Source organism: Neophocaena asiaeorientalis, unplaced genomic scaffold (genome assembly GCF_003031525.2).
Source record: "Neophocaena asiaeorientalis asiaeorientalis breed wild unplaced genomic scaffold, Neophocaena_asiaeorientalis_V1.1 scaffold82, whole genome shotgun sequence".
NCBI classification, from domain to species: Eukaryota; Metazoa; Chordata; class Mammalia; order Artiodactyla; family Phocoenidae; genus Neophocaena; species Neophocaena asiaeorientalis.
In genome coordinates, this window is record NW_020173068.1 from 2,996,239 (window position 1) to 3,010,847 (window position 14,609).

Sequence of the window (14,609 nt, forward strand, 5' to 3'; positions counted from 1 at the left end):
GAAGTGGCAAACGATGAGGTTAGAGGGGCTGGGCCCTAGGCTTTAGGCCTCATCAAGGATTTTGTTCTTCATCCCTGGAGAAATGAACACTCACTGAAGGGTTTGGGGTTTCTTTTTTAGATTTAATTTGTAAGAAATTTACCAACTCTGTAACCAGTTTAAGTGTACGGTTCAGTAGTATTAAGTATATTCACGTTGTTGTGCTATCACCACCACCACCTATCTTCAAAACGCTTCCTCTTACAAAACTGAAACTCTGTACCCATTCAACAATAATTCCCTATTCTCCCCTCTTCCAGTCCCTGGCAACCACTATTTTACTTTCTGTCTCTATGAGTCTGACTATTCTAGGTACTTCACATACGTATTACCATATAGAGTTTGTCTTGTGATTGGCTTATTTTGCTTAGCACAATGTCCTCAAGGTTTATCCATGCTGAAGCATTCGTTAGCATTTCCTCCCTTTTTAAAGCTGAGTAATATTCCATTGTCTGTATATACATTTTGTTTATCCGTTCATCTGTCCTAGGTATTCATGGGCACTTACACTGCTTCCACCTTTTGGCGACTATGAAAAATGCTTCTATGAACGTGGGTGCACAATTATCTCTTTGAGACCCTGCTTTCAGTTCTACTGGGTTTATGTCTAGAAGTGGAGTTGCTGGATCATATGGTAATTAATTTTGAGAAACCACCACACCACTTTTCATGGTTGCTGTACCATTTTACATTTTCACCAACAGTGTACAAAGGTTCCAATTTCTCCACATCCTTACTAATTGTTATTTTGTTTTTTTGATAGTAGCCTTCCTAACATGTGTGAGGTGGTATCACTGAGGGATTTCAAGCAAGACTTTTGTTTTGTTTTGTTTTTTTGCGGTACGCGGGCCTCTCACTGTTGTGGCCTCTCCCGTTGCGGAGCACAGGCTCCAGACGCGCAGGCTCAGCGGCCACGGCTCACAGGCCCAGCCCCTCCGCGGCATGTGGGATCCTCCCGGACCGGGGCACGAACCCGCGTCCCCTGAATCGGCAGGCGGACTCTCGACCACTGCGCCACCAGGGAAGCCCCCGAGCAAGACTTTTAATCATAACCTGATCTGTGTTTTAAAAACGCTGGTCCAACTGCTGTGTGCGAAACTGACTGGAGGGTGATGACCAGGAGTGGAAGTTGGGATCTCCTCACATAGAGGATGCATGAAAGAAGGATGGAGACAAAGAGGGGTGGCCAGAATGATGCGGGCAGGTTGTCCGAAGTCTGAGAGAAGTGGAGCGGGTTAAAGATGGTTATCGCTGATTAGATGCAATTAAATCCAACAGGGTTTCCAGGCAGTTCTCACGACTGAATTTATAGTGATGCCAGGCTTCCTCCAAAACCCTGAAGAGGTCAATGAGGATGGGGATAAAGTCCCCAAAATGGAATAAAGTGGAAACAAATGGGCCCAACTATCTATCAAACAGATAATTTCATTACACTGATGGACCAACAAGCATTAAATCTAAGTACATTTTGAACATAATACTCTGACAATATACATGCTCAGTGGGACACAGTCAAAGGACAAAAAGAACTGGAAAGAAATTGTATTTGTGACTTTACTTAGTAGATCTGTTCTTGGTCGGCACCGATGTAGCAGTTCAAAAACTATCTGTGTGTATTTTAGAATCAAACAAATGAGTAAGTATTTTGAGGCTGTTGGGCATCAGGGTTCTCAACACAGAAGGGAGTTACAAGTACAGAATAAGAGAATACAAATTCTGCAGTGTTAGATTAAAAATAAAAGTATCAGTTTGAAATGTTAAGAAAAAAAAAAAAAAACTCCAGGGAAGTTTCCTAGCTCTGTTCTCTGAAAAAGCCTGAAAGCAATGACATCCTTCATATTAATGAGCACACTCAGGGCCCAGATTTTGGAAACTATTACCCACCAACAGAAATCATGTTTCCTTAGAAAAATCCCTGGTTTCAAGGCAGGGGCAAGTAAAGTACAAGGTGAGGGCAGAACGCCTTATTGTGCCAGGAAGTGTGAAAACGCTCTGACATGGTGACATGTCAAAAAGACAGCTGAGGTAGCTTGAGGGAATTCCTACTGGTCAACTCTGGAACAAGCTGAGCATTCAAAGAATGACAGAAATGGAATATAACTTTGAATAAAAAATAACCCAGGAGTCTATTTTGATATTTTAAAAATTAAAAATAGGGACTTCCCCGGTGGCGCAGTGGTTAAGAATCCACCTGCCAATGCAAGTGACGTGGGTTCGAGCTTGGTCCGGGAAGATCCCACATGCCGCGGAGCAGCTAAGCCCGTGCGCCACAACTACAGAAGCCCGCGTGCCTAGAGCCTGTGCTCTGCAACAAGAGAAGCCACCACAATGAGAAGCCCGCACACCGCAACGAAGAGTAGCCTCTGCTCGCCTCAACTAGAGAAAGCTCACGTGCAGCAATGAAGACCCAACGCAGCCAAAAATCAATTTAAAAAATTAAAAATAAGGGGGAGAATAGAAAGCTTTTAATTAAAAAATCCAACTAGGAGACTATGGGAGGCGGAGGGGGGAGTTTCGGGACCGCAGAGTAGTGCACAGCGACGGGTGCGGAGGGCAAAGCGGGGAGATTCCTGCACAGACGATCGGTGCCGACCAGCACTCACCAACCCTGCGAGCTGAGGCTCGGGTTTTGGTTTTGGACGGAGCTCAGGGAGAGGACTGGGGTTGGCGGCTTGAACATAGCCTGAAGGGGTTAGTGCACCACGGCTAGCCGGGAGGGAGTTCGGGGAAAAGCCTGCACCTGCCGAAGAGGCAAGAGACTTTTTCTTCCCTCTTTGTTTCCTGGTGCGCGAGGAGAGGGGTTTAAGAGCGCTGCTTAAAGGATCTCCAGAGACAGGCGTGAGCCGCGGCTAAAACCGCGAACCCCAGAGACGGGCGCGAGTCGCGGCTAAAAGCGCGAACCCCAGAGACGGGCGCGAGCCGCGGCTGAAAGTGCGGACCCCAGAGACGGGCGGGAGACGCTAAGGCTGCTGCTGCCGCCACCAAGGGGCCTGTGTGCGAGCACAGGTCACTCTCCACACCCCTCTTCCGCGGAGCCTGTGCAGCCCGCCACTGCCAGGTTCCCGGGATCCAGGGACAACTTCCCCGGGACAACGCACGGCGGGCCTCAGGCTGGTGCAACGTCACGCCGGCCTCTGCCGCAACGTCACGCTGCCTCTGCCGCCGCAGGCCGGCCCCGCACGCAGTGCCCCTCCTTCCCCCATCCCCCAACCCCCGGCCTGAGTGAGCCGGAGGCCCCGAATCAGCGGCTCCTTTAACCCCGTCCTGTCTGAGCGAAAAAACAGACGCCCTCCAGCGACCTACACGCAGAGGCAGGGCCAAATCCAAAGCTGAGCTCCTGTGAGCTGTGAGAACAAAGAAGAGAAAGGGAAATCTCTCCCAGCAGCCACAGAAGCAGCGGATTAAAGCTCCACAATCAACTTGATATACCCTGCATCTGTGGAATACCTGAATAGACAAGGAATGATCCCAAATTGAAGAGGTGGAATTTAGGAGCGAGATCTATGATTTTTTTCCCTTTTCCTCTTTTTGTGAATGTGTACGTGTATGCTTCTGTGTGAGATCTTGTCTGTTTACTCTTGCTTCCACCATTTGTCCTAGGAGTCCATCCGTCCATGGTTTTTTTAAAAAAGATTTTTTTCTTAATAATTAATTTTAATTGTAATAACCTTATTAAAAAAAAATCCAACTAATAAATGTAGAAAGAATTATAAACATAGAAAATTACTGTCTTATAATCATCACAGTAATAGCTGATTCATGCAAGAATCATCAACAGATGCTAAAACCACTGGGTAAAAGACTGTTGGGAGGCAGAAAATTCAGTCTGCTAATATAATACCACAGATCACTTATTAAACACAAAGGAAAACAGATGCCTTTACTGGAGAGAAAGGTGGCAGATACTGTCACAACCAAATGATCAAACTGAACAAAATCAACAATAAGATAAATGTCACGTGCCTGATGTAAAACACTTAGGAGAACACAGCTTCCCTTACATAATGTTCTTGTTGAAAATGTTCAACCTGAATCAAATGACGAGGAAACAATCTGAATGTTCTACACAACAACTGACCTCAAGTCTTCAAAAATACCAATGCTAAGAACAACAAAAGTCTAGGAAACTGTTCTAGATGAAAGGTAATTGAAAAGACGTGAAAATAAATGCAATGTGTGGTATTTGGTTGGATAAGAAAAAAAATACCTCAAACCTAAAACCAAAAGACTAGCTAAAAAGGACACTGCTGGGATGACTACAGAAATCTGAACATGGACTGTGTATTAAATGACATTAATGCATCAATCCTACATTTCCTGATTGTGGTAACAGGAGGATGTCTGTGTAAGAACAAGGAGATACATGATGAAATATTTAGGGGTTAAGGTTTATAAAGTCTGGAAATAATTCTCAGATGGTTCAAGAACAAAAAAGCATACAGAAAAACTAAGCAAAAGTGGCAAAATGTTAAAAATTGGTGAACCTAGGTGATGGTTATAGGGGTGTTCATTGTAATATTTTTGCAAACCCTCTTTTCTGTGGGGTTGCAAATTTCAAAATAAAAAGTCAAGACACGTCGGACTCAAAGAAAATACTTGCAAAACACATATATGATTAATGACTGTTACCCAAAATATACAAAGAACTCCTAAAACTCAACCATAAGAAAACTCGATTAAAAAATGGGCCAAACACCTGGACACCTCACCAAAGAAGATACATAGATGGCAAATAAGCATATGAAAAGATGCTCAACATCATATGTCATCAGGGAACTGCAAATTAAAACAAAAATGAGATACCACTACACACCTATTAGAATGGCCAAAATCTGAAACACTGACAAGGATGTGGAGCAACAGGGAACTCTCATTCACTGCCGGTGGGAAGGCAAAATGGTACAGCCAGTCTGGAAGACAGTTTGGCAGTTTCTTACAAAAGTAAACACATTCCAACACCACCAAGAATGGAATCTGGGTGATAATGTGTGCCAGCGTAGGTTCATCAACTATAACAAATGCACTACTCTGGGCAGGACTGTGAGAGTGCGGGGCACGGGGGAGGTTCAAGGAAACTCTCTGCACTTACCACTCAATTTTGCTGTGAACCTAAAACTGCTGTAAAAAATGAAGTCTATTTTAAAAATTGGGGGATGGAGTGTACCAGATTACGCACACTTTTTCCTCCTAGGAACTCACTCCGACTGACTCCACTGGCTAGGCCCCATCTCTACCCTGTAGACTTGTGGACTCTTGATTGCATCATTTTATTTCAAGTGGCATTTCCCACGTGAATCTTCTCTTCAAATAAACAGAAAAGAGAAATGAGAAGTGACTGTGCCCGAGAGAGAAAGATCCTTCTGTTAACCCTCCTCCATTCTCTGACACCTCAAGTCCATTCCTTATATCTGGCCACTGGTTCTCTCTTCTTTTTCCCAGGGAAAGGCCAACCCTTAGAAATACCTGTGGAAGTCAAGCAGGTGTTCTGAATCGATATAATCATTCAAGTTCAGGGTCAAGTCTGACACTTGCTGTGAGCCATGTTCCTAGAAAAATGAAAATAGAAAATGAGAGACTGGGGTATTTCTGGTCTAATGAGTAAGTGGCGGGGCGGTGGTGGGGAGAGGAACAATTTAATACTCAACCTAAAGAAATACGAAGAGACATATATAAGGACTGTTTGTAATAGATGAAGTGCATGTCTCATGCTTGGGGACTTCTCTGATCTAGGAATAATGCCTTTCTGAGGCAGAGCCCAGAAAAACCTACTTCCCAGGCTCTTTTGCAGCTTGGACACAGGCATGTAACTGAGGTGCCAAATGGATGCACAACTTCAACTTGGAGGTGAGCACCATGGATAAACAGGCTGAGTAAGGGGCAGACGTCTTGCTATCAAGAGTAGCAGCAGAGGCAGCAGGGGTCACAACATCAGTGGCTCCTGAGAAGGGGCACCTGGGTTGGCAGTCAGCCAGTACCTAATGCCCTGGGGTGGTGGCAGCAGCAGTGGTTTCCACGGCATGCTTTGGAGCAATGCCCTGGAAGCGCAGCCTTGAAACTGTTTCTCTAGCCCTCCCAACAATTCAGTGAGTTATCCCAGTTCTTTTAATAAACCTGACTGTTTAAACAAACCTGAGGGGATTCTGTCGTTTATAACTAAGAATGCTGTGTGATACAAAATCTAAACGTTCATCAAAAGGGAGACGGATAAACAAATTATGGTATTATGGAATACTACATAGTGGCTAAAATGAATAAGGTATAGCTATATGCATTCCCATGTAAAGACCTCCAAAACATACTGAGGGAAAAAAAGCAAAGTGCAGCACAATACGGACTGCGTGATACTTTTGTATAAATACAGACCACCAGGCCAAACTTAAAAAAAGAGTCACTGCCCTCAGGGTGCTTACAGTCTATATTACATAGACTACAGAATATTTTGCTATAGTGGTAGAATACAAATATTACACCAAAGCATAAATAAGCACACTAATTACAAACTGTGTTAAGTACCAGGCAGGAAAATAAAATGATGAAGCAGAGGCATAATTTAGATTTTTCTGGCAGATGAGAGTAAGTAGTCAGGACTGAACTTTTTGAGTAAGTGAAAAACAAGAGGGAGTCAGTCAGGCTAAAGGAAGGGTGGAGGGTGTGTATCTGTGTGAGGCGGCAATGGTACAGAGGAAGAGCTTTCCAGCATAGGAAACATGAAGTATACAGGCTCCAAGGCGGCAGAAAGCTAAGCTTATCTAAAGAACTAAAAGTAGCCCCCGAGGCTACAATAAGCTTTTTTCTCCCAAGCTGTCCCTGAATGGATTTACCTTACTTAACTATTCCTCTGTGAAGGAAAGTCCCTCCTCTTACAGTAATAGGCAGGGAACATCTCTGAACACAAAGCATTTCTACATTTAGGGTCCTGGCCTCAGAATAAAGTTCTGGAAGTAGGATCACTGAGTAAAGTCTTCACGAACACTGAGGGTTCTTAAATGGGTTTCAAAAAGGCGATCCCAAGGTCTACTCCCATCAGCAGAGCCCCCGGTGCCCTAGGGCCTCACCAGCACATTGATGATCACGCTGTTCTCCACAGTGACAGCCTTCACAAGGAGCTTTCTGGACCCATCCTTTGACTCATACCGGAGGACGTACAGGTCTTTATTGTTGTTCCATTCTGCTGGCAGCAGTTCTGATTTCTTATCATTGGGACCCGGCTGAGAAGACACCAGAGATGAGAGGTGAAAGATCATGACCTCAGATCTAAAAAGGACCTTACAGATAATCTAATCCTGCTCCCTCACTTCACTGATGAAGACACGGAGGTCAGGAGAAGTAAAATGTCCAAGGTCCTACGGCAAGTCAGAGGTCTGGGGTCTCTGGACTCCTGCTCTAGTGATCCTCCCTCATATCTGACTGCCTTTGTGACAGAGCACTGGAACCTGTCAAGAATCTGTAGCCTTGGTTTAACAATCTCTTCTCTATCCCCCTGTCAAGAATAAGGCCAGTCACCCAAAGGGATACTGTGAAATTCTAAGACAGTGTTTCTCGAAGTCTGGAATTCAGGCCATCTGCAAAGGGATCACAAAAGTGTTGAGTAAAACTACAGATTCTAATGTACACCTCTCCAGACTACTGTAGTGCCTTAATAAAAATAATGAACAACTTTCATACAAACAAAATATAGCACACGTACAAGATAAAAAAAGAATTATAAAATGGACACCTATGTACGTACCTACAGCCAGCTTAAGAAACAGAACGTGGCCAATCCTGTTCAAGCCTTGAGTAGCCTATCCCCAATGAATCTCCCTCCTCCTTCCTCATGGGTAATCACTAAGCTGTTTTAAAAATTTCTTTACTTTTCCTTATAGTTGTGTTACTATACACAAACCCTAAAAATATACTGTTTCAAATGTTTTTGAATTTTATATAAACAGCATCACTTTTATCTGCCGTTTTCAATCAATATTGTTTTGAGATTCATCCATGGCAATGCACTTAACTATAGCTGACTCACTGTACAGTTTTTGCTATATGTTCACAGCCATATAGCCCATCATTGCATGAATATGCTGCAAGTTACAAACTCACTTGTTGATGGATGTTTGGAGTGCTTCCAGTTTATTTGTTTTGCTATTATAAACAATGCTGTTATGAACATTCTTGTACACATCTCCTAGTACACATATGGATGAACTCCTACAGAGTATCGCTAGGGGAAGAACTTTTAATTTATAAGATAAAGTCAAGTTGTTTTCAAAAGAAGTATGGATTTACACTCCCATGAGCAATGTATGTATGAGAGTTCTTGTTCCACGAGGTCAGCAAGATTGCTATTGTCCAATTAAAAAATTTTTGCCAACCTAATGGGAGTAAAAATGCATCACTGTGAGTTGTGATGGCCTCATCTCTTTAAAAAAAAAATCCTAGGACTTGCTTTTTACATACTAACGTTTGAGAAGTAGTTCTGAACTACTACCTCGATAGTAAAAACTAATACAGTGATTTCCAGGTGGGGAAAGATTTCTTAAATGAGTCCACAAAAAAAAAAAGTGCTGTCTTTGACACTGCTCATAATTTAAAGCTCCAGATCAACAACAGATACTACAGACAAAGTTAACAGGCAGTCACGGGCTAGGATGAGCTATGTCCTAGCCTAGCTGGCACAACACAAATTAATAACTAGTACAAAAAGGGAATGCCTGGAAAACGAACAATAAAAATTGGGAACCCACTTGAAAAAGGTATGAACAAGCAAAAGATAAGAGCAGCTAACAGTGTATAAAGGATCATTCAACTTTACTAGCACTCAGACACACATAGGCTAAAATATGAGATACCAGGATCCACCCATCAGACTGCTGTTATCTGTTTTTCTATTTTTTTGCCAGTGTTTGTGTGGGTGTGGGGAGAATGGCAACCTCCAGGCGCTGCTGGTGGCCGTTCACACTCTTACAACCCTTTTGGAGAGCAATCTGGTAATATTCAGTGCAATTAGGTAAGCTGACACCCCATGACCCAAAACCTTCACTCCTGGAAGAAATTCTGTGCACAGAGGCACAGGGAATATGACAAGGGATCTTCATCACAACCCTGCTGGAGGAACCAAATGGGAGTTAAAATGCAAAATATGTTCACAGTGGAATACTGTATAGCAGTTAGAAGGAACAAACTAGATCTAACTGCAGTATTATAGATAAAAGTAAACAATGTGACAAAGAAAAAAATTTTTTAAATGAGATTTACAGCCAGGTACCATTTATGTAAAAAATTTTAAAACACACAAAAAATCTATATATTGTTTTCATAGAAGCATAGTTCTACAGCTAAACACGCAGCAAGTGGACTGGGAAGATCTGTATTCATGAGACTACGGCGGGAGGGAGTGCGACCAAAGATGAAAAACAACAACAAAAGACAAAGATCCAGCAACACAGACCTCACACCTCACCAAGGACAACGGAAGGCCAAGAACGGAGATCGTGGGCCGCTCTGGTCACCTCTGGGGCTCAGGAATCAAACTGGGAAAGTGGTCCCAAATAAAATTCAAGACATTGCAACTGGCATGGTTTCAAACCTGGCTAAATGACAAGGAAACTCAGGCCTGAAGCAGAGAAATGAGAGTGACAGAAAACAAAAGTGAAACTAATCAGCCCACTCTGCTAAAAGAAAGAGAAACTATCCCCTCACCCTCAACTGGGTAAATTTCCTATAACCATGTTTAGTGTCCTGGATTTAAGGTTTACTTTGGAAGCCAAGAATTTGATGACATGCCTTGCCTTTGTTCTATCAAGGGCCTTTGAATTTATATTTATACCCTCCATTACAGCATTCAACCCACCAGAATTTCTTCTTGGAGTATAAATAATTCAGCCTGCTCACTCTCCCATAACCTCAGGCTTCCAGAGCAAGAGAGAATCCTAGGGCCTAGTGAGACTGGTACCTCTCACTGCAGTGGAACCAGTGTTCCCCAGCTCAAGGGCTGCCCTGATATGGGAAAACAGGTGGGACTGAAAGAGACTGGCCTTGGTGATATCAAGCCAAACATGGCATCAACTGCCCTCTAGAGCGGGACATCAAATATCAGACCTCCCAAAGAGCTACGACTGGAAAGCAGCCAAAGTACATGGTTGTGCTGTTTAACTCGCTGGGATGAAAAAAAGTCTAACGGGGGCTGAAAACTGCCTAAGGTCATGATAAGTCAAGTGCAGAGCTCGGTTTGGCATTCAGAGCTCCTGACTGCCCACGCTATGGCTGGAGATTTTCCCAGCCAAGTCCCCCAGATGGGCCCCCCAAAAGTAAAGATAGTTGTCCCCTTAGGCAAAATCCTGGGGCTGGAAGCATTCTTTAATGGCCATGAGTTCATTCCAGTGTCCCTGGGCTAAAATGCACCCAAATAAGATCATTTGGGGCATCTTCTCTCTTTTGTCATAATCTTTAGATTCCTACAACAGAAAACAATATTCTCATAATTAAGTCTACGGCCATCTCTATTCCCTTGCTACTTAAACCACCTGACACAGCTGTAAAGCTCTTATGAGGAGCGGTGCTGACTTCAAGAAAGAAATCCAAATTCAAATATTGAATTTTTTATTGAAGCTGTATCGCTCTTCTAATCAAGTTTTATGTACACAATTCCCCTGTACCAGAGGACACAAAACCAAAGAGAAAAGCAGACAATTTAGCTTTCTAGTTAACTGTCAACATATTAAATGATCAAGTACACAATTTCAGGACCTTCCTCTCTCTCTTATCACCCCCAGAAGGGTGGGAAGCAGGAGGTGGCTGGAGAGGCAACATAAACATCCTCTGAACTTGGCAAATACTACTGGTCTCAGCTGAGACTGCTGGCCCCACACTGGGAAACTAAAACCTCTCTTAAATAAACTAATAGGAAAGATGCGCCTCCAAAAGGTCTCTACTCTGAATGAAAGTAAACTCAGCAGAAGCGAGAGGAGGACAAGTGCAACCTGAACTCCAGTGGCACTTAAGGGGCAGAGAGAAGCAAAAACACACCATGCTCTAGTGTGCAGAACAAATGCCCATCCCCCACCACGGGGGAACATGCTTGATTCAGCACTGGGGTGGACAGATGGACAGTGGGCAATGCCTTCTAAACCACCATCCGCACTCCCCCGGGCCTCCCCTAGGATGTCTGGAGCCAGCATCTTTTTCTGGCTTGCATGAACTCGACATGTGGCGTCATAAACAGAGGAGAATTAGATGGACCTCTGGGATTCAGTTAAGGATCTCTTATTTATTTTTTTAGACCAGTATTGAAATGAGATTGTGTTCTTTCTGAAAATTTGCAAGCCTGGAGTACATGGCAAGGGGATGGTGCCAGTTAGGAGGAGGCAATGACCTACATGAACTGATGTCCCTAAGCTGTCAAAGTGACTCAGACAGAGTTGCTGACAGGATTCGTGAGGGGACGAGTGGTGGGAGCAGATCTGCAGTGCTGAAGGGGAAGAAGAGAAGGGAGTCACACGGGCTCTTTGTAACAAGTTCCTGTTCCTGGGGGGAGAGGTTCTAACAGTGTGTCAGGGCAGCAGCAGCTAGCTGAGAGTAAAATACAGAGAGTGAGGTACATGAGGAGGGAAGAAAGCAGGGCAAACCTGTTAGATCTGAAGGACAGGGCAAGGGGCAGGGAGGGGTGGGGGGGCAGCGCTGAGAGTCGAAAGGGGAGCCCCAAGGTCAGGAACAAGTCTTACCCCCTCTCCAATTCCACTGTCCCCTGCACCATCCTACACTTCAGCTTTCTGGGAGAATGTCCCAGGAAAAGGTGAAATGAAACGCCTGGGGCAAGTGAAAGAGCTGTTAAAGATCAGAAAGCTGGAATGAGGCAAGCGAGGAGACATAAGGTTTCTTTTGGGGCGATTACATACTGAAAGTGGAAACCTGACACTCAGGATTCTGGGCCCTGCCTCTACCTGATCCCAAGGTCTGAAATGTTGAAAGGCAAGGTAAGTGGAAGGAAGCAAAAGGTGAACAGAAAGGCCAGGAACAAAGGCATCTGGGAGGGAGAATTGTTCCTGCTTCCAGGGTGTGTGGGTGGGTGAGTGTGTGTGTGTCTGTGTGTAAGGCTGGTCCTTCTTTTCCCGTGAGCCTGGAGGTGGTGGTGGAGAAGTTTACTGTGTGTATCTGGGGTCCCACTGAGGCACTTGAGGTCTGAGGGGGGGGAAAAAAAGAGCCAGAAATCCATGACAGTTCTTGTGTTTCTTATTCCTGTTGGTGAGGGTAAAGCATGAGGGGGTGTGATAGTCTTGGTCACGAGTTTTAAGGGACAGAGAAATGGAGCAGTGGGGGTGGGGGGGCGAACCTGGCTCTAGGAGCCCAGGATGTGTAAACTCTGTCTGAGGAGGGACCCCTAAAGCTCTGTGTCAGAAGAGGAAAGATTAAGACGCTGGATGTATATCTGAGAAACTAAAAAAGTATTAGGGTATCTGAGAACTAAAGCAGTTAGAAATGAGAGTGAGGTTAAAATCTCACTGTGAGACGAAAGGAGTGAAGCGCCCCGCTCCCCAGAGCTGGTCCCGGTTCTGAGAGTGAGACGAGAGTGACAGTCAGGGGCAGGCAGTGAGTCCTGAGCGTGTGTATGGGAGGATATTTTCTCGGATGGAGCAGAAGGGAAATGAAGGGGCAGTAAGGGGCCCAGGCCCAGTTCTCACAGGAAGCTGGTGTGTGCAATGACGTACAGGGGGAGAGTCACAGGGAAGCGGCAGGGAAGATGGGAGAATGCTACGGCAAAGAATCAGTGAGGTCGGCCGGGCCCGCCAGTCCTGGGGCTCTCTGTGGGGATGACCACAGGGCCCCCTGCTCTAAGAGGCAGAGCCTGAGGATGGGACAGCTGTTGGCGAGGAAAATTACTTGGCCCTACACCCAGGGTGCATGTCTGTACGTGTGTGGGAGGTAGCTGTTCCCCCGGGGCCCGAGTGAAGACCATAACGGTGAGTGGGCTGCACCAGGCCCTTCACTAAAGCGGGAAGGGTTGTCCGAGCTCTAAGGGCCCTTGACTGGAGCTGAGTCGGCCCAACCTCCCCCCACCCCTGTGCCTGGATCCAGATGTCTGGTGGGCGCTCGACTACAGTATGAGGAGGGCAGTACTGGGTACAGCCCCACCCCACCCAGCAGCGTGGGAAGGAGCTTGGCGTTGTTCGGGCAGGTGAGGAGTACTCAGGAGAGGAACCCCTGTGTCGCTGCCAGATCCGCACAATCCCGGCCTCGGAGACTGCCAGCCTGTGCTGCAGCGAGTTCTGTCCTTGGGTTTTCAAATCGTGTTGTGCCAGCTAGGCTAGGACAACAGAGCACCTCCCGACCCGTAGACTACAGGTACCCATGGTGTCATGACTCCTAGGACCCAGACCTGGGAGGAGGGAAGGTCAGGCACTTTGGACCGAGCCTCCGGTCCTCTGGGTTTGGGCAGAAGACACCTTACCCCCTCCACACTGGCCCCGGGGCGGCTCCGTGGCGTACCTGGTCGCCGGCACCCAAGCCGTAGTAGCCATGCGTGACCACCTCCCAGTGCAGGAAGCAGACGAGCGCGTCCTGCGCGCAGGTGATGACCGGCGCCGCCGACGCGAACAGTACCTCCAAGCCCGCCATGAGAGCCCCCGACTTCTGCGGGCGGAGGAAGAAAGGGAGAAAGTACGGTGAGCCGATTCGGCCCTCACAGTTCTGCTGACTCCACTCCCCTAATCCGCTGGTTCTCGTCGAGTCTCCACCTGCGCGGCCAAAATGGAGACGCTCTGCGTCGGGGTGTGGCCGCCGGAAGTAGCTTCCCGCTCCGGCGCTGCTGCGCCAGCGCGCCCGGCTGGAAACAGAAGGGAGACGCTAAAGGGTTCCGACAGGCAGCGCGTGGGCGGGACAGGACCCCTGGGGACAAGGTCCTTCAAAGCTGGAATCTCCGTCTTCCCCGCAGCGGGCAGATCCGCTACACGTAGGTTGTGGCATCGTTTGAAGAGAGGTTACCTTGTTCTGAGCCACAGACCTCCCATCTGCAGAATGGGGTGGACGTATGCTGGTGGGAGAAGAGGTAATGAAATAGGGCTATAATATATTCAGAATAATAATTGACACTTATGCGGTGCTTGCTCCATGGAACATTATTCTAAATGCTTTACTTGTATTCATTTATTTAATCCTCACCACCCAACCCCATAAAGTTGGTATTTGATAGCTCCATTCTACTGATGGGTAAACAGACACACAGAGAGGTAAATGTCACAAAGATGAGTGAGTGGCAGAGATGGTACTGCAATCTAGCAGTCTGGCTCCTTGGATAACATTTATTAAATGTTTACTCTGTGCTATATCCTGTGTCAAAACATTCACATCACCCTATCAAAAACTCGATGAGGTATGTTCCATTATCATTCCCATTTTGCAGATTTGTCACCAGCTTGGAGAATGGAAGCCGCCTCCCCCAAGAAGACGCAGCTGCTGACTGGAGAGCTGGCGCTCCTGATCCACTACCAAATGTCAGTCATTTATTTGTCTGTCACCTTCATGATTTTTACCACTTACTGTTTTTACTCAAATAAATTTAGTTTTCCCATCCCAGTCAGCACCCTGCAAGC

At 46.0% G+C, this 14,609-nt stretch overlaps 1 protein-coding gene across 2 annotated transcripts in view; it reads right to left on the reverse strand.

Annotated features, from left to right (window-relative positions):
• PSMF1 (proteasome inhibitor subunit 1) overlaps positions 1-13,800 on the reverse strand; it is a 48,651-nt gene extending 34,851 nt beyond the window's left edge. Inside the window, exons 1-3 of one of the 2 annotated variants that reach the window (XM_024743016.1) lie at positions 13,507-13,800; positions 7,095-7,247; positions 5,503-5,585 (exon numbers count right to left, since the gene is read on the reverse strand). In XM_024743016.1, coding sequence (XP_024598784.1) covers positions 5,503-5,585; positions 7,095-7,247; positions 13,507-13,635 — 365 coding nt within the window. In that variant the 5' untranslated portion in view covers positions 13,636-13,800. The remainder of the gene's footprint in view (positions 1-5,502; positions 5,586-7,094; positions 7,248-13,506) is intronic. The other variant, XM_024743017.1, reaches the window with a different exon arrangement.
• Positions 13,801-14,609: the final 809 nt, after the last annotated feature.